This window comes from Ixodes scapularis, unplaced genomic scaffold (assembly GCF_016920785.2).
Source record: "Ixodes scapularis isolate PalLabHiFi unplaced genomic scaffold, ASM1692078v2 PGA_scaffold8__174_contigs__length_109621045, whole genome shotgun sequence".
Classification (NCBI taxonomy): Eukaryota; Metazoa; Arthropoda; class Arachnida; order Ixodida; family Ixodidae; genus Ixodes; species Ixodes scapularis.
In genome coordinates this window covers 72,439,496-72,467,488 of record NW_024609883.1, presented here as the reverse complement: position 1 = coordinate 72,467,488, position 27,993 = coordinate 72,439,496, and the positions used below count along the sequence as shown (strand labels likewise).

Below are 27,993 nucleotides of genomic sequence, written 5' to 3'. Positions count from 1 at the left end.
TGCTGCCTACCGGCAACCCCATATGTGAACAAGAACGATTTCCACGTCTGAAATGAGGCTGATAAAGAAAAAAAAGCACACAGCAAACTGCGATACTTAAACGTCGATTGTCCAGTGATTCCAAGTTTCATACTAGTTTTTACCTAGGTTCACATTTTTCACTTTGTGTACCGTCCGAATTATTCTTCATGAAGTACAGTCTGCAGCCAATCTGGTGCGGAAAGATCATCGACACGTACGATGGGGACGAAACGTCTTTGGACGGAATCCCTCCAACGAACTGGGCACTGCATACCCGTGATTGTAGGATGGTTTTTCAGTTCGTCCCATCGGCGTTACTGGCACAAAAACAAACACAGCGCGCAAAGCGGCAGAGTATGTCAGTCGTACCGATACGTGGCAGACATAATAGGGAGACCAAATTTCTTGCATCGTACGGCACGGATCCATCGTTGCCGCTGCCCCACAAAACAAGGGTGAGTTAAAAAAACTATGAAACATCGTATACCCGCGAGACACGACGGATAACTGTTGGAACACTTAACGACGCAGCAGATTATGCAGTCAACCAAGCGCAACCTCACCGCTTCGACTTCAATGCATACCAATGTACGCGGAGCGGTTTCGTTTCGCTCGGGTCCCCACTGCGTACCTTCGGTAACGGCCGCGCGGAGGCGCGTCGATCACATCGCATGGAGAGTATAGTAAGTTACAGCTCTAGAAGGTAGGATGAGGAAAAAGAAAGCTGGGGAGGAAAAAGAAAGGGGAAACCTCCTCCTCTGTCCAGCGTTCCGCCCGCTTCCTCCTCCCCGGCCTTTCCTTTCCCCCGCCCTACCTTCTGGAGTTGCAAAGGAGCGCTCACCTTCAATCTGCAGTGCGAGTAGTTTCGTTTCGAAGGGCTTGTAGCACGCCGAGATGTCGAAGGCGGCGAGGGAGGATTCGTTTTTTCGGAAATCGAAGATCTGGCGTGCCTGCACCCGCCTTCCAGACTGCGACAAGTTCGAATAAGATTTAATTTAAAAAAAAGCCGAATGAATGAGAGTCAACAGTGTGCCCCATTTACTAAAGCATGGAATGTTTTGACCACCTAATCTCAGAATGCATAATGTTGCTCGTCTGTCCATGAATTTTCCCGCCCAATACAGCGGAAAACCGTATCACGTGAGACTACCACGTGACCGCGCCGCGAAACTTAAATTTCTCTATTGAATTTTAGGGGGACCTTGACATCACGTGATCTGATTCCAGCTGACTTGACGTCACACAAAATTTCTCCGCTAAAATTTGTTGAAAAAAAAAGGACGTCATATATGGCCTGACGTCACCATATCACATGACCACGTTGTGTGACATCAGAACACGCGACGTCAAGTCCTCCGCTGAATTAGAACGGGGAAATTGACATCACGTCATCTGATGTCACGCGACTTGACGCAACTCAAAAGTTATGCGCTAAATTTATCGCGAAGATCGACATTCCTTCATCTTACACCACGTGATCTCAGGTCACGCAAAACTTCCCCCGCTAAAATCAGCAAAAAAAAAAAAATGAGATCATTTGACCTCAAGTCACACGACGACTTGACCCCACATGACGTCACAGCCCGTTACCCCCGTCGCTCGACGTCTGGGCATGTGCTGTCTAGTTAAATTTAGTAGGGGAATTAGTAAACAGGGTTCTTCACTCTTCACAAGACAACTGTTAAATGCCTTCTAAAGAAATTTGCACGGTTTCTCCTTTAATACTACATTCCCTGCGCTATGGAGCTTTGGAGATGAAGGTTTCCGGTAATTTAATATTAGGGACTTTTAGCAAACCGTTACCGTTTTCCGCGTAACGCACTACTCTAGCCCTTGAAGTATGCTTTTTAGCACGCTCCCCGCGGTCACGGTATCACCCGGGCGCGCCCTTAAAAGCATGCTTCGAAGGCTCTGCTAGTGGGGTAGGCGGTAACGGTTTGCTAAAAGTCTCTAACATGTCCTATAGCTTTATAGAGTAGCAAAATTCGTTGGAACACCAGCTGTTCCAGTTCAAGTTACAATTCTTGAACAAAGAAAAGAGTACGGTATTGAGAGGAACCATATCTTATTCCTGACTAAAGTCAAGAGTAGATTTGGCTTCTTAGCTGCTTGAATGAATTTTACTCATCCAGGAAACAAAATCTTTTGTCTTATCTAGACGAAATGCAACCGCATTGTATACAAGAGCTTTATAGTATACAATGCAAATGTTGTTCAGGGACACACTCGCAGTTTTTAGTATGAACAATACCAAATCCGAATCAGGCATTGAAGTCACTATTTCTTCTTTCCTCTATGTTTTTGTTTCAGCTAAATTCCTATTTAAACATTAGTATAGTTTTGACGATGCAGTTTTCGAATTATCCCATGGCTATCCAGCGTGTGGCACCGCTCAAAAACGCCCATAACCGCTTTCAAACGTAACCTCGTGACTTTAAAACTTTAGTAAAAGTTTTTTTTTTTTAAGCAATAAAATTAAGTGTGCTCATTTTCTACTTTCACGAAACAAACAGTGCGGTTAAGGTATATTTTGCTTTCAATATCTGAAGTCTCCTTTTAAAGTGCTTTTGGTAGGTTCCGTATTTTAGACGCAGCGGTCTGCACGCCTGTTGACCCAGTCTGGTAATTAGTGCGTGCACACTTAAGCCTCGTGGTCATATCATAGAAAAGCCACATATACTTTTCGCTGAATACATGACAGAATGAGCAGCCTCGAGCATGTTGGAAGAGCCGTGTTTGCTTCACATGTTTCAAACATCAGTGCATACAGTTTTTGTATGACCAAACAAGAAAGAAACAAGTCTCGGACATGGCCGTCAGACTTTCTTGTATGATATATGAGCAGTGTGACCCGTGGTTTAAAAGTGTACGCCTCATACACTATTACCAAACTAAAAAAAAACAAAGAAACTAAAAAAATTCAGCTTTTTTATTCTGGTGAAGAAGGAAGACCAGCGAACTTGTACTATAATGGGAATGAAGTAATGGCCGGCCGCAAATCGGCAAGCCAGAGTGGAAAGGCTGGAGTGGTTGCCGCCGTCACTGATAGATGGCGGCAGCTCTCCAGAGTTTAGTGTCATCATTTGTTTGCTGACAGACATGATACTGGGGAAACTAGCCCTTAACAGCTCCGCTGTTAAAATAATCTAAGCAAAATTTGAGAGGCGTTTCATAACAGTTCGAAATTGGTGTATTTAAAGTGCATTACTTCTTACCGAGGGTGTACCCTTGGAAACCGATACCTCGTCGACTTACCTGGGTTTCGTCGAAGTGCTCCATGTAGACGGGCAAGGAAGCCGCCTGCGTGTCGTCTTCACCCTGCGCGTAGAAGCAAGTTTGGAACAGTCAGTTATATAACAGGAATTCAATCGGTCATTCTCCAATCAATAATCTTTTCTTAACTGGCTGCAAACCCCAAAAAGATCTACTTGGTTGCAGCGAAAAAGTAAAAACCGCTTTTTCGGGCTTCAAACAAAAATATAATAATAAATAAACTATGCATTGCAGAAAGCTGATATTCTCCATTAGAATGTGACGCTATGGTGATAAAATGCGAATGTTTCAGTACTTGACGTTACCAAAAAAAAAATGCACTTATGAGCTTTTTTTTAAGTTTAACATTCATCAATCCCAAATGTGCGATTGTGGGCACCTATAGCAATGATTTTAGTACAAAAAAAAAAACTATCAGTAAAAAAGACAATATTGTTTCTTTCTTGCTTATGAGTAGTGTTCTTTGTTTTCCCTCTGGAATAATTGTTGTATGCTGCCGAAATCTCAAAATTTCGGTTTGATAAATATTATGCTTTCATCGATGGATATTTTTTATGCGGGCCGAAAAGTCGGCTTTTATTCTCTCAATCTAATTCGATAAAATAAAATTAGAGCAAAGATTTCCTGGTTTTTATTTTTTTTCATTTTAGTCAACAAATGTTTTTTGGTGCTTTCTTTTTAAATTTGCGGATATTCTCGGTGTTTCTTTGTTTTCAGATAACGGTCACTTGGTTATCTATTTCGAACGCGTGCTAAAAACGGTCATAGTCGGTGAAAGATGTAAACAAAATGAAAGTTCATGTCGGTGTCTTTAAACTTGAACTGAGTATGAATTTTTACACCAGTCGATCTGTATCGGTGTTTTTCGGTTGAACCAATTTTATAGCTGTGGCACAGGCGGATATTTATAGCTGTTTTTCGGTTAAAACAGAAAAGTTTACGGCTCAAACAAAATGCACCAATTCACTAATACACAAATAAAAAAAACGTCAGAACTGTCTCGCAAAGTAGCCATAAACGCGCTATGGTTTTCATTTCTGGTGACACGATTAGTATCTTTAATGGTATGCACTCGTAGTTATAATTCATTAACCAAGTGAGAAAAAATGTTAACGTGTTCATTGAACAACTTATATATAAAATGATTATTTTTGCATTAGGCTAATATCCTAGTTACACTACCACTCTTAACTGTCATTAAGCCAATGACAGTTAAATCAATCGCGATAAGGTGGAGTTACACGGCGGCGCTAACTGTCGTTAGTCGCTAATGATCACTGAGTTCAAATGAGCTGGCCTAACTCAGTAGTTAACTGACGGGGGTCCGCCTTAATAGAGCTAAAGATGGCGGCGCCCGCCGCATCGCCGCCCATGGACAGCTCCAGCGAAGTGCTTACTATCGCGGAAGATAGGGAGAGGTATGTAGAAAGTATCGTAGCAGCAAATTTTGTCGGAAGAGAAAGGATTCCGGCCAGAGCTGTTTCTAGGACAATCACGGCACTTCGCGAGAGCCAAAGCTCGGCGAGGATGGATGGATGGATGGATGCGAACGGCTCTACCGATAAGACTTTCATCATGCATCTCTTGGCGTAATTCGGGTGAAACGTTCCGACTATCGTTTTTTTTTCGCTCTAATAACAAAAAAATAAGTTCATTTTTTTTTTGTTTTAAACGTTTATAATAGATTAAAAAGTGTACATACAATTCATTCGCAACGCTTTAAAAAAAGAAGACCATGTGACATCAGTTGTGGTTTCGTTTCGGTTTCAACGGTGTGCCTTGACGCGCATTTCCAACTGGGGTTGTTAGGCCTATGTATTGTAGCACCGAACAACTCAGTTGAGCTCCATGACAGTTGGGAGATGCCGACGATCGTTAGCTTAATCACAGTTAAGAGCGCCAGTGTAACTGGGGTATTAGTCCAGTGCCTATTCGTGCTTTAGTTGTTGAGCAATGTACTTTTTAAGCAATCGCAATTGCATTTAAATAAGCGAAAGTCAGGGTTTTGTTTTTGTTATCCCAATAATCCAGTTATCTAATAAAATATATTATGGTGGAAAGTAATTGGAACCGTCACCAATTAGTTTTATTTTTGCCAACATGTACGACACCAAGGTAAAGGCTAGTAGTTAAAAACGGTTACTCCGACTTAAAGCCCGACCTACAAAAAGGTTTCCCGAAAGGTAAAAAAATCCTTCTCGCCACCCTTCCCATTTTCCCGGCTCCAACTGCTCTCTTAATGGCGGGGGCATAAGATGCAGCCTTTTGTTGCTGCATCTTAGGGCTGGACATATGACACCAAGGTAAAGGCTACTGGTTAAAAACGATTACTCCGACTTAAAGCCCGACCTACAAAAAGGTTTCCCGAAAGGTAAAAAAAATCCTATTCGCCACCCTTCCCATTTTCCCGGCTCCAACTGCTCTCTTGATGGCGGGGGCCTAAGATGCAGCCTTTTGTTGCTGCATCTTAGGGCAAGACATATGACACCAGGGTAAAGGCTAGTAGTTAAAACGATTACTCCGACTGAAAGCCCGACCTAGAAAAAGGTTTTCCGAAAGCTAAAAGAATCCTTCTCGCCACCCTTCCCATTTTCCCGGCTCCAAATGCTCTCTTGATGGCGGGGGCCTAAGATGCAACCTTTTGTTGCTGCATCTTAGGGCTGGACATACGACACCAAGGTAAAGGCTAGTGTTTAAAAACGACAACTCCGACTTAAAACCCGACCTAATAAAAGGTTTCCCGAAAGGTAAAAGAATCCTTCTCGTCACCCTTCCATTTTCCCGGCTCCAACTGCTCTCTTGATGGCGGGGGCCTAAGATGCAACCTTTTGTTGCGGCATCTTAGGGCTGGACATATGACACCAAGGTAAAGGCTAGTAGTTAAAAACGATTACTCCGACTTAAAGCCCGACCTACAAAAAGGTTTACCGACTTGTAAAAAAATCCTTCTCGCCACCCTTCCCATTTTCCCGGCTCCAACTGCTCTCTTGATGGCGGGGGCCTAAGATGCAACCTTTTGTTGCTGCATCTTAGGGCTGGACATATGACACCAAGGTAAAAGCTAGTAGTTAAAAACGACAACTCCGACTTAAAGCCCGACCTACAAAAAGGTTTCCCGAAAGGTAAAAGAATCCTTCTCGCCACCCTTCCATTTTCCCGGCTCCAACTGCTCTCTTGATGGCGGGGGCCTAAGATGCAATCTTTTGTTGCTGCATCTTAGGGCTGGACATATGACACCAAGGTAAAGGCTAGTAGTTAAAAACGATTACTCCGACTTAAAGCCCGACCTACAAAAAGGTTTCCCGAAAGGTAAAAGAATCCTTCTCGCCACCCTTCGATTTTCCCGGCTCCAAATGCTCTCTTGATGGCGTGGGCCTAAGATGCAGCCTTTTGTTGCTGCATCTTAGGGCTGGACATATGACACCAAGGTAAAGGCCAGTGTTTAAAAACGATTACTCCGACTTAAAGCCCGACCTACAAAAAGGTTTACCGAAAGCTAAAAGAATCCTTCTCGCCACCCTTCCCATTTTCCCGGCTCCAACTGCTCTCTTAATGGCGGGGGCCTAAGATGCAACCTTTTGTTGCTGCATCTTAGGGCTGGACATACGACACCAAGGTAAAGGCTAGTGTTTAAAAACGATAACTCCGACTTAAAGCCCGACCTACAAAAAGGTTTCCCGAAAGGTAAAAGAATCCTTCTCGCCACCCTTCCATTTTCCCGGCTCCAACTGCTCTCTTGATGGCGGGGGCCTAAGATGCAACCTTTTGTCGCTGCATCTTAGGGCTGGACATATGACGCTAAGGTAAAGGCTAGTGCTTAAAAAAAAGTGAAAGCCGTTTACAAATCCCTGTAACGCCGAATTGGAGCGCAGCTCTTGAGGAGGAGGAGTGAAGGGTACTGAGGGGAGGGTAGACCCCTCCTCCTCCCCTCATTCTTTAATATGCTCCGGGGGGGCGGTCACGTGACCTCGGGGGGGGGGGGTGTCACGTGACTTCGGGGAGGGGGGTCACGTGACCTCGGGGGGTCACGTGACCTCAGAGGGGTCACGTGACCTCAGAGGGGTCACGTGACCTGGGGGTCACGTGGGGGTCACCTTGGGGTCACGTGACCTTGAGATGACCTTGGGAGGGGTCACGTGACCTTGGGGAGACCACGTGACCTCGGGGGTCACGTGACCTGGGGGTCACGTGACCTCAGAGGGGTCACGTGACCTTCAAAGGGTCACGTGGGGTCTTGGGGTCACGTGACCTTGAGATGACCTTGGGAGGGGTCACGTGACCTCGAGGGGTCACGTGACCTTGGGAGTCACGTGGGGTCACGTGACCTTGAGATGACCTTGGGAGGGGTCACGTGACCTGGAGGGGTCACGTGACCTTGGGGGTCACGTGACCTTGGGATGACCTTGGTTACGCCGACGGCGACGGCGACGCCGCTCAAGCCGGGAACGGGCCCCTAAGAGCTGCGCTCTAAAACGATTACTCCGACTTAAAGCCCGACCTACAAAAAGGTTTCCCGAAAGGTAAAAAAAATCCTTCTCGCCACCCTTCCCATTTTCCCGGCTCCAACTGCTCTCTTGATGGCGGGGGCCTAAGATGCAGCCTTTTGTTGCTGCATCTTAGGGCTGGACATAAGACACCAAGGTAAAGGCTAGTAGTTAAAAACGATTACTCCGACTTAAAGCCCGACCTACAAAAAGGTTTCCCGAAAGGTAAAAGAATCCTTCTCGCCACCCTTCCCATTTTCCCGGCTCCAACTGCTTTCTTGATGGCGGGGGCCTAAGATGCAACCTTTTGTCGCTGCATCTTAGGGCTGGACATATGACGCTAAGGTAAAGGCTAGTGCTTAAAAACGATTACTCCGACTTAAAGCCCGACCTACAAAAAGGTTTCCCGAAAGGTAAAAAAAATCCTTCTCGCCACCCTTCCCATTTTCCCGGCTCCAACTGCTCTCTTGATGGCGGGGGCCTAAGATGCAACCTTTTGTCGCTGCATCTTAGGGCTGGACATATGACGCTAAGGTAAAGGCTAGTGCTTAAAAACGATTACTCCGACGTAAAGCCCGACCTACAAAAAGGTTTACCGAAATGTAAAAAAATCCTTCTCGCCACCCTTCCCATTTTCCCGGCTCCAGCTGCTCTCTTGATGGCGGGGGCCTAAGATGCAGCCTTTTGTTGCTGCATCTTAGGGCTGGACATAAGACACCAAGGTAAAGGCTAGTAGTTAAAAACGATTACTCCGACTTAAAGCCCGACCTACAAAAAGGTTTACCGACTTGTAAAAAAATCCTTCTCGCCACCCTTCCATTTTCCCGGCTCCAACTGCTCTCTTGATGGCGGGGGCCTAAGATGCAACCTTTTGTTGCTGCATCTTAGGGCTGGACATATGACACCAAGGTAAAAGCTAGTAGTTAAAAACGATAACTCCGACTTAAAGCCCGACCTACAAAAAGGTTTCCCGAAAGGTAAAAGAATCCTTCTCGCCACCCTTCCATTTTCCCGGCTCCAACTGCTCTCTTGATGGCGGGGGCCTAAGATGCAATCTTTTGTTGCTGCATCTTAGGGCTGGACATATGACACCAAGGTAAAGGCTAGTAGTTAAAAACGATTACTCCGACTTAAAGCCCGACCTACAAAAAGGTTTCCCGAAAGGTAAAAGAATCCTTCTCGCCACCCTTCGATTTTCCCGGCTCCAAATGCTCTCTTGATGGCGTGGGCCTAAGATGCAGCCTTTTGTTGCTGCATCTTAGGGCTGGACATATGACACCAAGGTAAAGGCCAGTGTTTAAAAACGATTACTCCGACTTAAAGCCCGACCTACAAAAAGGTTTACCGAAATGTAAAAAAATCCTTCTCGCCACCCTTCCCATTTTCCCGGCTCCAACTGCTCTCTTGATGGCGGGGGCCTAAGATGCAGCCTTTTGTTGCTGCATCTTAGGGCTGGACATAAGACACCAAGGTAAAGGCTAGTAGTTAAAAACGATTACTCCGACTTAAAGCCCGACCTACAAAAAGGTTTCCCGAAAGGTAAAAGAATCCTTCTCGCCACCCTTCCCATTTTCCCGGCTCCAACTGCTCTCTTGATGGCGGGGGCCTAAGATGCAACCTTTTGTCGCTGCATCTTAGGGCTGGACATATGACGCTAAGGTAAAGGCTAGTGCTTAAAAACGATTACTCCGACTTAAAGCCCGACCTACAAAAAGGTTTCCCGAAAGGTAAAAAAATCCTTCTCGCCACCCTTCCATTTTCCCGGCTCCAAATACTCTCTTGATGGCGGGGGCCTAAGATGCAAACTTTTGTTGCTGCATTTTAGGGCTGGACATATGACACCAAGGTAAAGGCTAGTAGTTAAAAACGATTACTCCGACTTAAAGCCCGACCTACAAAAAGGTTTACCGAAAGGTAAAAAATCCTTCTCGCCACCCTTCCCATTTTCCCGGCTCCAACTGATCTCTTGAAGGCGGGGGCCTAAGATGCAACCTTTTGTTGCTGCATCTTAGGGCTGGACATATGACACCAAGGTAAAGGCTAGTAGTTAAAAACGACTACTCCGACTTAAAGCCCGACCTACAAAAAGGTTTCCCGAAAGGTAAAAGAATCCTTCTCGCCACCCTTCCATTTTCCCGGCTCCAAATGCTCTCTTGATGGCGTGGGCCTAAGATGCAGCCTTTTGTTGCTGCATCTTAGGGCTGGACATATGACACTAAGGTAAAGGCTAGTGGTTAAAAACGATTACTCCGACTTAAAGCTTGACTTACAAAAAGGTTTCCCGAAAGGTAAAAGAATCCTTCTCACCACCCTTCCCATTTTCCCGGCTCCAACTGCTCTCTTGATGGCGGGGGCCTAAGATGCAGCGTTTTGTTGCTATATCTTAGGGCTGGACATTTGACACTAAGGTAAAGGCTAGTGGTTAAAAACGATTACTCCGACCTAAAGCCCGACCTACAAAAAGGTTTACCGAAAGGTAAAAGAATCCTTCTCGCCACCCTACCCCTTTCCCGGCTCAAACTGCTCTCTTGATGGCGGGAGCCTTAGATGCAGCTTTTTGTTGCTGCATCTTAGGGCTGGATAAGCCGGGATAAGCTGCCGGTCCCATGATGCAGCAACAAAAGAACACCCCCCCCCCCCCTCCCCGAGTCAAGATAGCAGTGGGAGAGGGGAAAATTAAAAAGTTGGCGAGCAGGATTTTTTTTTACCTTAGAGAAAACGATTTTGTATGTCGGCCTTTAACATAACAAAGACATAAATAAAAAAAGACGTTTCGCCACTTATGCAGGCGACATCTTCAGTAAGTAGGGTATGTTGTGGGGCTAGTTACTTCATCTTAGTAAAACATATAAAATAGCGCAAAAAAAAAGACAAGGACAAGAAGTATACAGGACAGGCGCTAACTTTCAACTAGTTTTATTCTGGAAAAGCAAACATACACGGGACAGGCAAAGCAGCACCACGTAAAAAAATTATCAACTTTTACGTGGTGCTGCTTTGCCTGCCGTGTATACTTCTTGTCCTTGTCTTTTTTTGCGCTATTTTATATGTTTTACTATCTTCAGTAAGAACAGACCCAATGAGACGAGCGCCCGCCAGCTAAAGCTCTTCTGATCTCTTACAACAAGAGAACACATGGCGCCATCTATGGGTAGTCGTGGAACACTGTGATTCCGTATATTTTGCTATTTTTCTTCTTTTGTTCCCCATTTTTTGTATTGGCTTGAAAATTTTTTTACAATGTTAAAAAACGACCTTTTCTCATTAGATAATAAACTAACATATGATCTCGCAAATACTGCAGAACCGCTCCAGCGAAGTGCAGTTCCGGGGCCCGCTCTCAGATGGCAAGTGCAGTTCCGGGGCCCGCTCTCAGATGGCGCCAGCCTGCCAGTGTACTGTCTCGTCGTAAGAGGTCACAGGAACTCGGTCGTACGCAAAAGCGGTGGTGACAGACTATGACCGACTGCGACACGGCATCGCTACGGTAGCACCCCCTTGTAAACAGTCACTGGCGGCTTAATCGTGTCGGAGTCGGTCGTACTTTAAGGGGGATAGGAAGGGGAAACTGCTTACGTAGGCGTAGTAGAGATTTGTCACTTGCGACTTGTCGGGCTGGCCGTCGACGGGATTCCTTCCAGCGAAGACAGCGCAGTCCCAAGAGCGGCAGGGCCTCTGCGATGCGTTTGAAATGTGCGTGATCAGCGAGACATGTGGGAACGAGAAGCTATACGCCAACGCACTACCGACAAAAGCGCCACCGCAGCAACGTGACGTCGGAGAATCGAGCCAATCTAGTGCCGCGTGTGTGTCACGTGATCTTCGGTAGGTGACAACGTTACTACAGGGTGTCACAAAAGAAAATTTACACGGTCTTTTTTACCGCAAAAATAAGCTAGACATCGCCAAGCGCTTTCTCCGCCCAAAGGTAGAGCTAGAGGTCACAACCTGATGCCAAGGTTTCAGCCCAATCCGATAAGTTAATCAAAAGTTATAAGTGATTTTCTGAAAATTTCAATGGGAAAATGGAGCCCATTTTTGCCCGTTTTCGGTTTCTGGTGCCATAGAGCCCCATGTGTTTGAAAACTCCGTCGGCCGCCATTTTCCCATTGGAATTTTCAGAAAATCCCTAATAACTTTTGATTAATTTATCGGATCGGGCTGACACTTTGGCATCTGGTTGTGACCTCTAGCTCTACTTATATATATATATATATATATATATATATATATTAATGTTATTTCATCCAAAATAAATAAAAAGAAAATAAATTGGGAGGTACTGCAATATCGGGACTAATGCGGGGAGCAACTAATCAAGCTGCTTCTTGCACAACGGTTGCGATGACGTCAGAACGACGTCATCGCTTTCTGACATCCTCGCAACCCCTGTGCAAGAAGCAGACGAACTTGCGCTCCTCATACCTTTCGCTAATACCACGGGAATCTGAGAACTGTCCGACAAACTTGGTCGTAATATGGTTGAGACAAATGCTTGACACAACCGACTAACCCGTCGACAATGCGTCAGAAATATAGTAGGTGGGATCATGATCATGATCCCACCTACCATATTTCTGACGTGATCATGATCATGGTCCCACAGAAATCATGATCATGATCAGTTTAACGCGGTGCGCTCAGTTTCCGCGCGTCGCTCGATTTCGTCGTCTCTCGAACCATGGCAGGTTCGTGACCACTAACGCTAATGTCATGCGTAGGACTTGTCTTTTTATAATTGGTACTGACACAACTATGCGCAGCAGATTCCTGGTCATTTTATGAAGACGTACCATGCCGGTTTTCTGGAAGACGCTTGTCTTGTCCATTCCCCACAACACGTACTGGTCGGAGGGGAAAGCGACTTCCTCTTGGACCATAACGTCACGGGAACAGGTGTAGGTGTCGGGAAAGACAACGTACTTGTTGCCTGAAACATTTTAGAATCATTGAACGCTTCGTAAATTCTAGGCGGTTAAGAAAGAGAGTGATCGCATTTCTCAAATCGGTGGGAGAAACTCTTCAAGCTCCCGAAGACCACCACATAGTTTGCCGTCCAGTAGTACACCGTCTGTGCTGACTTTTTTTCTTTTTAGTAGTTCTCAATTTGTGTAATTTGTGCAGCCTTACCAGTCGTGTAGTCGTAGACCGTCCGCTCCCGCAGCTGGTCGGCACTCAGGGAGTACTTTTCACGAGCCACGAGAAGGCTGTTGTAGTCGTACCACACCTGGGGCCGAGAACCGAGCAGTTGGTCAAACTTCCTCCAAATATTCTATAGTCGGTGACAGGCTGAAAATGCCGCATAATCTCCGCCCCGAGAACGCACTCGTTGGTTTCCGTCGGGCTGTGGCTACGCGTGCGACAAAGTATTATCAAAGACAGAAAGTTCTCGCTGGAGGTGAAGCCTCTACTGTGTTCTTAACACTGTCACCAACTCTAGTTTTCTTAGCGATTCCCTCCATGGCGTTGTCAATTAAAGACGCAACATAACTCGCACGTATGTTATTGATCTTCTTTTAGTTTATTTAAGAACATTGCGTAGACATCTTATGTGAAGTACCGTCCGTAATCAAAGCGACAGAACATTTAAAGACTAGAAAATTAAAACGAACTGAAGACGCGACAAATTTTAACCGCGTTGATTTAAATAATTTACCCAACTATTAATGAATCTCAGAAATCGCTTTCGCGAGGCACGTCACTGTAGTACACCACAAAAGGGCGGACGCATTGTACAGGATGGCCGCCCAAAAATGTACCGGGCTTTTCTTTCACCGCAAAAATAAACCACGTGCCGCCGAGCGCTCTCATTCTCCGTCCGAATGCGACGCTAGAGATCCGAACAAGGTGCCGAAGTTTCACAACTAATCGTTTTGTCATTCAAATGTTCTAGGTGATTCTTTTTTTGTTTTATGTTTTTCATAGAAAAATGGCCGCCGACGGAGCTCTCGAATACGTGCAGCTGAATGTCGCCAGTTACCAAAAACGGGCCAAAGTGGGCCCCATTTTTCCGTTAAAATTTTCAGAAAATCACTCATGATGTTTGAGAGAGATAGTTCTGGGGGCTCTGGCATCTGGTTGGGACCGCTCGCGCTACATCTGGGCGGAGAATGAGCGCGACGCGTATTTTATCTTGATGGTTTGTTGTTTATTGTATATAGTGTAAATGATTTTTTAACACCCTGTAATTAATTTTTTTTTTGCTTTTTTTAATGCAAAATATAGAGGTAAAGTTAGAATAAATGTATTTTCTCCTTAATTTTTCGGTAATTTGAGTATTTCGCGCTAAGTACCCTTAAGGCCCTTAAGGAATTAGTCCTTAAGGGCCTTAAGGACTAATTCATGTGGGGAGCCGATCAACAGTTTCTAGCAAGGCCGGTGTGCCGAGGTGTTTACTCGCAGCTCGCGTTCTCGCTGATTGAACACGACCCACAGTCGAACGGTGACGCGGCACCAATCTCCGATTCGCACCCCGCGCTGGCCTTCTGTTGGTGACGTAAACATCTCGGTACACCGGCCTTGCTATATAGCATCTCTTGAGCCCAATGCGGAACCCTCTCCTCCTTTATCTTTTTTTTTTTTTTTTTACATTTGATTTTTGCCTGGGAAAAGAAAACGCTTAGTATACAGTACTTTCATCGTAGAAAACTGAGGATAGGCCGGTATCGGTCTTTTCAAAAGAAAAGAACACTCTAAAAAAAAAAGGGTGTCAAAAGGTGTATTCTTACACCCATTGCCCCATATAATACACCCCCAAACTTAAATTCGACGTACAGCGCCCTACATTCAAACAGACGGCCAGATATTTTACGAGGGCCTTGATAGCCGTGTGGTACAACTTATTAAAGTAGCTAATGTACGTTTTACTGACAACAAGAAAAATAAACGGGGTTTTCTTGGCCCTACTGTAAAAACGCGGTGTTTTCTTCATGTCGTCTTTGATACGTAATTTAGCTATTTAAAATATTGTACCACACGGCTATCAAGCCCCTTGTAAAATTTCGGGCCGTCTGTTCGACTGTAGGGCGGTGTACGTGGAATTGAAGTTTGGGGGTGTATTATATGGGACAAAGGGTGTAACGATACACCTTTCGACACCCTTTTTTCTTGAGAGTGAAAGAAGTCTTATGCTGCATTTAAAAGCAGTACTTATGCTTCCTTTAATTGCGCGCGCACCGGGCTGCGGTGCGGTGGCCAAGTGCCTTACCGCACCACAGCCCGGTGCGCGTACAGCGAAAGCCTGGGATCCTGGGATCGAACCCAGCCAGCAGAACTTTGGGATCCTGGGATCGAACCCAGGATCCCAGGGTTCTGCACCGCGTTAACACACCCGGCACCGACCCCCCTAAAAGCCCGTCAAGCAACATTGTCGATAACCATTTCTTGGGCTAGGCGACGCAAGCTACCGTCTGTTACATTTATCCATTGGCGACGAAGCGTGCTTTTGTATGCGGACGGTTTGCTGAACGCTAACGCAGCCCTTGTGTCTAAAGGTGTCGCGAAATTTTGTCGAACCGGATTTTTAGGTCTAACTTTCGGGGTTCGACTGCTTCGAACCGGTTCGACGAACCTTCGAACTTTTGACCAGATTCGACCGGTTCGACTCTGTGGACAGTGCGGCCACACTTTGATACAAGTATGTCTAGGTTAGTATATTTTTTTTATGGAAAGGGTTATTTTATTGTTATAAACAGTTGCAATCAAAAGAAACTAATTCTAATCACAGAAGTTAATAACTTAATTTTTGTAGTGTATTAATTGAAATAACCAATCAGTGCTGCCCTTAATTCGTCCCTTAGCCATCACCGTCCAATCCGAAGCCAACTGGCCAGCATGTCGCTCATGCGCATGCGCATAGCAGTCGAACCTGAGTGGAACCTTTGTCGAACTTTTCACAAGAAGTTCGAAAATGTCGAACCTGGTCGAACTCGAGACTCGGCCGGATCGCGACACTCCTACTTTGTCTAATACCGAATCGGAGCACGTGACCAAGTAATGGCGGAGTCGGACCGTTGCCTCGGAATCTACTATACATGGCGCACTATTGGGAAGCCTTCCCCTTCGAAAGATTTTAGCCTATACGCCAACAGGTTGCTTTGTAGTCGCCAGAGCGGCTGAAAAAAATATATAGCGATCGACTTTGCGAAATAAACTGGACCGAAGATGCACGTTTCGGTAGGACCAACTCACCCGTGTCCTTTCGACTTCTTGATAGCCGTCAGTCCAAGTTTCGGCGGAGAAACTGAACAAGGTTGGCAACTTGGGCAGCGGAGTCCGGCTTGCCCCTTCGCAGAAGAAGCCTACGGGTTCCTGTTGCATCAAAACAGACGACTCGATAAATCTTAGGGTATGAAAATCAACCTACTGGGACTTTCGAAAAGTCGGTGCCATGATTGAGCAGTCCGTGAATCCACAGACAGTCACAGCGAAAGTACCCTAATGCACGTCCTTGTGCGTCTCGCACTCGCTTATACCTTGCGCCTTACGTGGAGGAACCTTCGCCAATCACCTATCGAAGATTGACACGCTCGTTTGTTTTACTCGCGCAGAAGCCCTCAAACAAAAGCAGAGCGAGACTAGAAAGCCTCAAGTAAATGTCTGTTCAACCCAAACCATGGAGAGCCTATGTAATGTAATGGCCTCTTTAAAGGGCCTCTGACACGCCGACAAGATTCAAAGTGCCCGCCATTGCCCTGTGACGTAACAGTGTGCCGTAAGGTGTCGGGGCGGTCAGAAGGGAGGCATCGACCTACGTCACTAAATTGTGTTCGCCGGATGTCACGTGAGTGTTACTCCTCGTGCTCCCCACGACCGTGCCTAAGACTTTTTTTTTTCTTGTCCACGAGCGATTGTAGAAAACAAAGTTTCAGTTTCACTAGCTTTTTATCACTGCACCGTTGGTTAGTTTGCCCGCTGTGAAAGTTGAGGACGAAGAGTCAGTAGATCGACGTGATGGAGGTCAATGATGAAAGCGTTGCGAGTACAAGCCAGTGTACGAGTGCATGCCATCCGTCCGATAATACAGAGCCATACTGAGCACAAAACAAGCTATCAAGATTAAAAAAAAAAAAAAAATTAGAATGCTTGCAGAAATTAGGATGTGTAGCACACGACACGCCCGATCGCACTGCTGAAGGTTCAGATACCGAGGTCGTCGAATCATCTGATACTCTTCAGGCTGAAGATGTTTGCCGTCTAGAGAATACGAACTGGTGAGTGTACCAAGTACAAGTAAACGTCGAGCATAAAGTACGTGTTTTGTCTAGAACAGGAGCAGAGCATGTTTACTAAGTTCACTGACTTTTCTTCTTCTACCGTTACAGCAACATTAGGCGACAAAAAGCAAATAAAAGAAACCTTGTACGCTTGAATTGCTCGCGGAGGTACGGAGAATACCAAAAGAAAAAATATAAAAAAAGATATTACACGCGGTCGCGGTAAGCAGGAGGAGTGAAAGAACTATGGTGCCTGGAACGCGTCTCCGACTGGTGTGTTTACCGGGTTCAAAAAAGTGGCCCCTCGATTTCCGCCTGATGACGTCATAAAAGTGTCATGCTGTCGCCTGTTGTGACCCTGGCGGCGCCCCAACAGTTGTGTATAAATGCCAGACGCCTGTTCTGCTGCAGGTCGCTTTCCACTGTGACAGTTCACGGAAGCTGGAGCAGCCGGAAGTTGGGACGCCTAAAGGGACGCCGTGACGACAGCGACACTTGCGTTCGCTCGTGCTTTTCGCTAGCATTTCTACGGCTAACCGCCAGGATCGCGACAGGCAACAGCATGACACTCGCGTCATTTGTTGCCACATTGGGACCACTTTTGATGTATGGGCGGGATAGGACGCTAAGCACACCAGTCGAAGACGCGATCCAGGCACCATAATAGAACTCACGAGACTTCCGGCGATGCCTCCCTTCTGACCGCCCCGACATCTTGCGGTACATTGTTACGTCAGAGGGAATTGCCGCGAACTTTGAAATGGCTTCGTATTTTTATTTTTGTTTATGAAAAAAATAGTACGCAGCTTTAAAGTGAAACATTTCTTTGGTGATATCCTGTTACATTATTTTAACGCCTAGCATAAAAAAAATATATCTGGGGGGGGGGGGGGGGGGGGGGGCGTGTCAGAGGCCCTTTAATTGTGGCGGATTATCCCCTCTTTCGAGTTTAAAAAATACTTATCCTATCGAAGCATAAATGGCGTCCAAAGAAAAGTGAAACTTTATTTTAGGGTAAAATATTCAAGCAACTCCAGGGCTGTTTATAACCGGAGTTACGTTGAAAAACCACCCGCCCTATATATCCTCAGCACAATTTTGTAATCTAATGGCGCCTACAAACACGTAACCCCGGGCAAACAATTGAACACACTCTTACTTGAGGCTCTATATGCGATATTATTGCTACTGCTGCCGTCTAGTGGGCGCTGCGCGAGACTCATGTCCTGAACACATGCGGTTCATTAGACGGTGCGTTAGGGCAGCTGGTGTAGCTCATCACGCAATGAAGAACGAAGAAATCAGCTGGCGTGGTTCCAAAGCAACGAGACAATATTAAGCAAATCACTATAAAAAGTGCTAAAAATGTTTTTGTCTTTTTTTTTTAAGTGAGAACAAATTGTTTGGTTTTACATTTGTTGCTTATCCATGCGATTAAAAAAAAACAGCTGGCGCGGCTCTGTGGTAGCGCACTCTTTTCACAATCAACGGTCCCGGTATGCAATCCTAAAAAAAAAAAAAAAAAAAAACGCGGCAAGTTTCGGGGATTTTTTTTTTCATGCATTTGGTGACATAGATGACATAGATGACGAATGCCCTTACCTACACTAACAGCATTTTCAGTGGTATATAGATATAAGAACCCATAACAGCCAGCGCTGCAAAACATAGATATTTTTTTTTTTTTTTTTTTTTTTTTTTTTTGTGGTCTGCACTTGCCTCAAAAATGCTGTAGTCCAGGTACTCCGTGTAGTCCGAGAACAGGTAGTTGATCTCCTTGCCCTCGCAGTCGATCCTGGAGTCCATTGGCACCGGTGGGCAGGCGCCGTGGTTCTCGTTCTTGCGGTCGCACAGTGGAGTTACAGTGCCGTTCTCTGCCCCACGCAGGCAGAACCAGGAGCCGAGTCACGCCGGTGCACACACAACGTTCGTTGGAGAACAATTAAGTTCTCAGAAGTCGCGCTGGGCGCATACCGTCAGTCGGAACACCAACCATTCGTCTTCCGTTAACCGGCTCGGCCACGGGACAAGCACAGGACAACTACAAAAGTGGTTGTCCTGTGCTTGTCCTCTGTGTTTTATTCTTTCAATTTTATGCAACAGGGAGTTTTAGTAGATCGTTCTACTTCCGATAACAACACCCGATAGTCTACCGACGCCTTTGCGCACGCATCGAATCGTTATCGAGTATCGTTATGGGCGGCATCGAAACGGTTCACTAAAACTCTAATGAGAAGGCCGATTGGTATCGCATGCTTTGAGGGAGACGTAGCCTCAGTGGCGAAAAGGGGTGGAACACCTTTTTTGCTACAAAAGCTAATGACCGTAGGAGGGAGATAGCCATCGGACTTTGTTGCTTAAAGTGAGACAAACGATTGGTTGTTCGATTGTATGAGGAAGAACTCGCAGGGACTGAGAGTCTGGTCTGTTGCAACATAAGAACTGCACTTGAAACAAGAAGTAGGCGACCTCGCTTTCCTGCAAAACACGGAGACTGTCGATAACGGTGAACGTATTGCCTTAAATTGTTTTATCATGAATAAAAAAGAACGATCTAGACTCTTCTTATCCTCACCTAGATTACATAAAACTGGAAAAAAATCGGTCACCCCATAAAAGAACCTTGCGATTCAAATATCTAAAAACACGTATTATCACGCGTAACTTATCGCGCTTCCTCTCTCACAGGCACGCACGTATGACACGGCCTTTTATTCGTTATTTTGTCCTACGCATAAAAAAATAACGCGTTTAGAGACAGGAACCGGGCGATTATAGCCATTCAACAGCCGTTTTGCATGTGTCTGCGGGGTGGGCGAGTTTGGACAGCAACGGTATTATAAATAGGCCTAAGAAAGCTTGGCCCCAATGAAAAGCCACTGGCGAGACAAGAAGCGTACGCAACGTCAGTTTACAGCATCTCCGTACTCTAGGCACTCACCGCTCCAAATGCTGACCAAGCCGCAGTGGTTGACCTGGTTGTCAATTGTTACCGTCACCTCCGTCTTCCATTCGTTCGCTTGAATAGGGGATTCTGTCATCGACCTCTGGAAGATGCATCCACAGTCTTAACGGAAAGTTTCTCCTACACAAGGGACTATCAGTGAGTGCACATGTGACTTTAGTGCCTGTGATCCAGTGACATATAGTCCATGCTAATGTGAGACGAAGCGCTGGTGAATGCTCAGGCGAAAAGCGCGAAGCGCGCGCTCCCAAGCCCGAGCTTGGGAGAGCGAGTACCGAGCGGCTGTGATTGCGTCGGCACCCTGCCTCTGCCCTCTCTTCGGCGCGTCCTAACCGCGACACCCAATCGTAGTTTGGAGGCGATGGCCGGAATACGCAACATAGCCGGCAATCCGCGAGGAGTCGGTGCGCTGGCGATTCGAGCGGCGGGTTGGTTCGGAGGTCAATTTTGGGCGGGTAATAAGACAAAACAGATTGTTTTCATTCTAGAATGCGCAGCCAACATCGCCGCCTGCTGCGATTGGTTAGCGGTGTGGCTCTGACCAACCACTGCAGGCGGCGCAGTACCGGTCCCGGTTGGTCCCGCCGTGTAGATTAGGGCCCCCGGTGTCGTCTTTTTGTGTAAAAAGTCGTGTCATTTTTGCGAGGACCATTACCTTGTCGCCCACAAAGCGGATGAGAGAATTAGGTTCATCGAATATCTTCTTGCCGTCCGAACTCTTGAAGGCCACCGGGAAGAAGGGATCCAATTTCTCAGACTCCGGGATCCCCTTGATTGTCTTGCAGGTTCTGGCTTGTCCTGCAAACAATTGACGGAGAAGGTGAAACAAGGACTAGAAGATCCAGGCACCTTGGAGCCTGGGTTTTTATAGTCTTTAAAAAATTACAAATCAGAAAGATGGTTGAGAAAAAAATATTTTCGGGTACAAACTGCGGGTTACGACAAACATCGGGGATAGCAAAAAAAAATATATTAGCTAAATAATTACCTAAAATTTACTACGTTTCCGCTCGTGCAGAAAGCACAAAGCTGGCAATGTGAAAACGCGGATAGTATTCTCATCATCCCTGTTTATGCATCACCAGCCCGCGACATACTAAAACGCACCCATAAGGATGCAAAAACAAAATGCTCCGTGCCTTTCGTACTTACCGTTGGTCATGATCATGAGGTCATTGTCGAAGTCGTACGTCTTGGTGTCCGTGTACCCCGATGTCGTTTTGGCGACGTACAGGCGGTTGCCAAGGCCAGCGCCGAACCTGCTGTAGGCAATCGTGCAGGAGTATATATTTTTGTCGAACCACGCGCTGAGCACCACGTTCATCTTGAAGTCGCTGGGTAGCTCTGGCGGGTCTGACGCGCCTGCAAAGAACGAACGAAGAAGAGGTCGATTTATCGGGCGCAGCAACGAATCGCTGGACCTGGGCGTTCTGGGCGGCCATCACGTTAAAAACACCGAAGTGTCCCTATCACCAGTCATCGACCGCCGTATGATTTCCCCACTATACCGAGACTGGTGTGTTGTTCTCTACGGCCATACCTCTGGAGGAGTCACGATCGCGGTTTGGAACGTTGAGACAAGGCGATTTGCGTGCTTAGCAGCCCTCACCATTCGCAACTTTGAATTGCTGTCATCTAAATGGTCGTCATCGAACAGCTGAACGAGGTTCGGTCTGTGGTGCAAACAGTTCTAGTTTTGTAAAGTACGTATACACGAGTGATATGAGAGTTTTTAGAGTATTCGACCGGTTTTTACCTGTCCTAATTTTGTGCAAAACTAAAGGAGAAAAAGCAGATGAGAATCGATTAGTAAGAAAGGCAAGAATAGAAATGGAAGTGAAGAAGGCGGAATTCTGTGCCGAGATATGAATCGTTAGAAGCCATTTTATTCTGCACATTGCCCGAAACTCACGAACGTTGCATTTAACGGCGCGGTCGCATTTCAAATAATTCTTCGATCCTAAGTTGTCTTTTTTTTTTTTATATATATATATAAGGTTACCTTAAAGGCTGGTTCAGACAGCACCGTTTTATTTCGTTTTCGCTTCACACAGGGGCGTCTGCTTACGATTTCTTACGTTACGTGAGGAGTTACCGGGACATCCGTGTTTCGTATGTCGCGTGCAAAGCTGCTCCTTGAACCGATCGCCGCGCTCCGTTTGAAGCACGGATGACTCGCGGCCACGGTGTAAGATACACTCTTTTGGGTGAGGACACGGCGGTGCTGAACGCGCGGCGCGAGGAGTCAGATAGTGTTCGTTCGACGGGCATCCGAAAGGCTGCATTATTCCGCGGCCACCGTGCCCGCGGCTGACAGTGTCGCCGGCGGCCAAACGGCGAAACTGTGTGAGAGCGAAAAAAATGATCTCGTTGGCATTAGGTACACCGTGGTCTTTCTGCACAAGCGACAACCTCGCTGGAACTCTGCGCGTGTGGAGCATGAGGCGGCGCGGGCCGTCTTTGCCGTGCCCACGGGTCGACGCCGGCGCTGCTTGAAACCATAGTAAGAGAGAGAGAAAGGGAGAGAGTGAAGAGCGAACTTTATCGGGCACGTCGCGAGGAGCGCGCTGTCCTCACCTGAAGAGTATTATTATCTATTCGCGTTTTAAGGCCGTTACGAGGAACATGACCCTTTATTCCAAACACTTTAAAAAGACAGAATACCCGTACTTGCTTTTACGTAATTACAAAGCAAATAAAGAGATGCCCGCAGCATTTTAAGTGCGTCTGTTTTAGCCAGCGGTTTGTGACGAGAGCTTAGAACGGGCAGTTGTGACCAAAGGGGCCGCAATGTTCAAATAACACGGTGCAAAAAAATGTACGGTATTTTAAAAGATTTATTTTTGACAGAAAAATAAATAAAACCCCTAAACACGCCGATTATGTTAATAGGCAGTTTTAGCATAGCATACGACACCCCTAAACTTCAGTTGGTCGTACAGCGCACCGACGTTCAACCGACGCTACCAACATTCACGACCGGCTTGATAGCCGAGTTATACAACTTATAAAAATAGCTTAAGTAGGTGTAAATGACTGTAAAAAAAAAAAAAAAAGTTATCATAGTTTTCTTGGCCCTGCTGCAAAACCTCGGTGTTTTTTTGTTTTTTTTTCTGTACCTTTTGATGCGTATTTTAGCTATTTAATATCATACATCGCACCGTCATCAACCCTCTCGTAAAAGCTGGGGCCGTCAATTTGACTTCAGTGCGCTGCAAGGCGAACTGAAGTTTCGAGGTGTCGTATATATAAAAGTAAACGTAAAAACTACAACTTTTTTTTTTTTTCTTTTTTTGAGTGGTGAGCACGGCAACGATCCTGGCGCGCGCTGAAAATGGCGCTTCAAAGGCGCAGCGCGAGCTTCCGGTTGTAATGCTACACCGCACGGTAGCCTGCGGTAATGAACGTTTTATCAATAACCATAGAGCAGTTTGATTACGTGTTGCAATACACTAACGCCGAGACGGTGAGCAGCAATTTGAGAGGCTGTGACTTGAAGACACGAATACTGTGAACGCTGTTCTTCCGAAGCTTGATGGTCACCGTCCGCGGCTCACTTTTTAGAGCACTAATGGCCAGGCAAACCACAAACATGATATCTTCATCACCCTCAAAAATATTCTGATACAAATAGTGACGTGGTTGGTGCCTAAAACGCGCTCGCCCATACACAACGCTTCGCAAGTTCAGGTTTCTGCAACTTTTAAATATCAGCATGCTCGTTTTCCTAAGTTGCATCAACATCTCCGTCACCTGTAATATGATCCCTCCTTAACCGCTTCGCATTTGTGGACAAATAAGTCATTTTTAGCGCGCTGAGCTGCGTCAGCGACCAGGCGCACGGGAAATCCTGGAGAATCAATACCCGTCTCTTCCGCCATCTTGGAACTACCGCCCCGCCACCTATGTGGCGGTGGAGTTGCGAACGCTTTAGAGTGACGACACTCCATTCATCTCGGTGCTTAAAATCACGATGGCCAGTTATCTGAAGCCTTATCTTAAACCGCAGGAAACGCTTTTCCGTCCTCCAGACATGTTAAAACAGTTCGCCACAGAGCAAAACGATATCACCTGAGCTTCCTAACACCTCATCGAAAACTGAGGATGTCGCGTATTTTGAATTGTGGCGATCGGCATTTGCGTTTGCTCTGCTCTAAGCACCAAGATGGCGGCGCCCACTAGCAGATAGGAGAACGGAGTGCCCATACTCTAGCGTAGCTCATGTAGTGGCTCTATAGGGTACCAGACGCGTATTTGAAACCCGGGGGAGGTCAGCATGCACGTGCTTCAGCCATTCCCAAAGCGCACTCTCGGAACGACGCTTCTCTGGCTTTCGCCGGCCATCCGTCATTGTTGACATTCGTCGGATGTTTCTGTAGGACGCTGAACCTGGCAAGAATCTTACATTTTGTTTCCCTTGAAGTGTAAGCATAGAAAAAGCTACAAGAGCGAGCTTCGGGTTTTCAGCGTCCCTGCCAAGCACGCGCGCTCGTGCAGTGCAAGCACTGTTCAGGGCCTCACGCTCGCGCTTGTAGCATCGGCTGAAACGAAGTAGAGATGACGATACCGATGTATAAAAAAAAAACGCTTTTTAAAAAAATAATTGTTTGCTGAAGCACCGCCGAGATTGAGAGGAAAACTCGTCTCCCCCCACTCGATCTCGTTGTATTCGAGATAACGCTGGCGATTTCACCACTCCGGATGTTGGTCACTTATTTTAGCTACTGAAGTAAATCTTGCTTTTTCTAATCCCAGTCAACATGAGCAGAATTTTGTTCACTACACAGATATTCATCATAAGCATCAACATGTCACTTTCGGCGAGGAATTTTTAACGTGAAACGTTCTTTCGCCAGACGTTCAGCATTTCGTGAAACGCAAAAGTGAAGCCCGGATAAAAGCGTGGCCGCGAGGCTCAATACGGATTGGTATAAAGTAAAAAGAAGGGGCAGTCGCAAAAAAAAAATCGTTTGGGACAGGCGGGAATTGAGCCCAAACCATGTCGATTATGAATCGAGTGTCTCTCCAGTTTCTCCCATCATAGCCGGTCTTCAGAGTGGCACGACGCATCGCCGCGAGCTGAGGCGCTATTTGGTGAGAAAGCCCTGCGGGGCATCCGCTCCACGTCCGGCAGATGGCAACTTGACACCCTGTCGGACGTCTTCTTTTTTTTTTTTCTTTTAAACATGGGTTAGCGCCGGTATCTCCATTCCAGGAATTGCTATCGAGTGTGTACATGCCACGCGTTAAGCCAGTCGTTAAACTAATCGATGAAGAGCGCCGAGAGCGTATAGGCGCCACATTTTTCACGTGCAACACAATTGCCCAACGATTTTATATGCTTTTTTTTAGCTATGTCTTACTTTAGAAGCTCACCGATACATCGTTTTTACAATCCCATCGAGCAACATTGGAGGTCGCCATTGCTGCTTACGCTTGGTGGCGCAAGTTACCGCCCCTTTCAAAGGGTATAGCCATTAACATCCGTCCATCCATGCATCGGACAGGACGCGTGTGATTGGATCCGAGTTCACGCCTAACGCTTGCGCAGCCCTCGTGTCCAATACGAGCTATTGGCGACTCCAGCGAAATCGACGCCGCGTAGCGGCAACGCCGAGGAGCTCATGAGAGGAGATCGCTTAGACTCTGTCGTCTGCCATCGCTACTTGGTTCTGGTGGGTAGCATAGAAACAAACATCGGCTCCAGCCATTATTTTTATGCTTCCGCCATGTCATTCCTACGCACAAACTAGAAGAAAGTTTCTACCGTCGAAAAATCGCTTTGCTTTCATATGTAACACCACTTTTACGCTGCAGTCCAAGAAATTTATGGTGGTCAGCGTACTGAACGACGAAAAAGACCTCCTTTCGTCCGCCATTTTGCCTGACCAGCGCGCCCCTTATAGTCGCGAATAGGATCGCGTGCCCAAACAATGGCGAATTTGGATGATTGGCTCTGCAGCTTCTAGACGGACCGCCGGCACTTTGAAAAGGGTCTATTGACACCGTGTGAGAACATGCGCAACAAATGCCGATGAGGTGTACGTGGCAACGTGGTAAACATGCGACGATTAAAGGTGATCGAGCCAATACAAGTTAAAGCATTTGATTAGCATTGTCTCTTGTCGAATAAAGCACGTTGAGCTCACACATCCCGGATCAGTGTTGGCAGCAACGCGTTACAGGTAAAGGCGTTACCGGTAGCGCGCGTTACCGTTACTCGTTACATTCTCTTTTTCTCAAAATTTCAGAAAATGACGCATCAAATCCCCCCCCCCCCCCCTTCCCATGTTTTGAGGCGCTAAGTTGTGAATTCTTCACTAAATCCCACATACCTTCACAATCAGAACCGTAAAGCCGGAATAACAGAGCTCATACGTCATAAAAAAAAAAAAAAAAAAAAACAGTCTGCAAGCACGAGTCATCGCAGTAGCCGTGGTTCGAATGCCGCGTGCCAAGTTTCCTCTTCGAACTCACTGCCATGCGACATTCGAAGCCCGGATCTCGCGAAGACTCGCGTTCGAATCTGTATGCAGGCTGTCGTTTGTATGATGTATAAACAGTGTGATCCCGGCTTCAAAAAAAGAAAAAGTCAATATGTTAAGTTTTTGCACGAACATAATATAATGTTTCTTAATACAGTGGGCTTATGCATAGCTGTAACGTCAAAGCAACAAAACGTAATTCATGAATAAAAAGTATTGCAAAAGTAACCTGCATTACTTCTTGTCGGTAATGGTAACGCCTTTCTTTAATTTGCATGTAACAAGTAACATATTTCGTTACTTTATTTTTATACTCCTAAAGCACTGCCACTGCTTCTGGCCCTAAATATGCTATACATTGTATTGCCGTAACGGATCGAAAAGGAGGGGGAGGGGGGGGGGGGTATTGCATATTTCATACTTTCGAAATGGTCTATGCAGCTCACGTGCTGACCGCGTCTCGAATTACATTTTTCTACATTTTGTTCGTAGAAAATTAAAGTAATTTTGTTGCGTGCATGTTCAGGCAGCGCCTTTAGTTTGCTGGTGCCTCTGTACTGTAGATGAGAAATTTCGGCAGTAATGTGCCCCTGCTAGCCTGGGGCCTTAAACGTGCATCTCGCAGTAGTGATACACGACCGCACGCCGGTACGAAACGGGATGGAGTGGGGATTGAACCCAAGGGTCCTTGAGAACATTGCAGAGGAATGATAAGAGATATAGAAGGGAAAAAAATGCATATATATTTTCTATGTTCCTTAATTGTTGTTCACCTCAGGGCACGCTTTCGACATTACCTCTTTGATGACGTGCTGTGATCTACACCCTAAAAAATAAAGGGTACTACTATCTTACACCCCTTTGTCCCATATAATGCACCCCAAAACTTCAACCTACAGTTCACTGACTCCAAACAGACGGCCCCAGCTTTTACGAGAGGCTTAGTAACGGTGCGATATAACTAATAGAACAGCTAAAATACGTATCAGACTACAAAACAAAAAGTGATCTTTTGCAGTAAGGCCAAGGAAACCCCCATTATTATTATTTTTGTGTAGTCAATAACACGTAGATTACCTATTTTATTAGCTGTACCACTCGGCTTCATGACGTTCGTGAAAACTCGTCGGTTCGAAGTCAGCGCGCTGTGCGTCGAACGGAGGTTTTGGGGTGTCTTCTATAGGACAAATGGTGTAAAAATATACCATTTTTTTTCTGAGAGTGTAACCAACCAATAGGTTTCAGGTAGTGTGTACTAAAGCTGGAACTTAAGGAAAAGCGAACCGAACGGAGGATCTTGCGGAGAACGAGACAAACTTACATGATCCAAAATGCAGAACGCCCGCAAGCAGCAGCCACACCTGTCGCCTCATTTCGAGCTGTGTTCCGATTCTCGTGAACGTCTAGAGAAAACTTCGGCCACCCACCCGGCGGTAAAAAAAAGACGCCGATGGTGAACGTCGAGTGCTCAATGTTCGACGAAATCCACCCACCGCGTAGAGAAGTCGCCGATAAGGCGAACGCGATTCCCGACTATCGCGAAAAAAAAC

General features: G+C 46.2%; 1 protein-coding gene across 1 annotated transcript; it reads right to left on the bottom strand.

Annotated features, from left to right (window-relative positions):
* Positions 1-6: 6 nt before the first annotated feature.
* On the bottom strand, positions 7-27,993 carry LOC115310742. The gene is made up of 12 exons (XM_040220610.2): positions 27,765-27,993; positions 21,111-21,320; positions 20,614-20,756; positions 19,935-20,040; positions 18,713-18,867; positions 15,969-16,088; positions 12,909-13,005; positions 12,572-12,708; positions 11,355-11,453; positions 3,277-3,339; positions 863-989; positions 7-47 (listed from the first exon to the last, which is right to left on the bottom strand). Exons 1-12 carry the CDS (start codon positions 27,814-27,816, stop codon positions 7-9), a joined length of 1,350 nt encoding a protein of 449 aa, XP_040076544.1. The 5' UTR covers positions 27,817-27,993.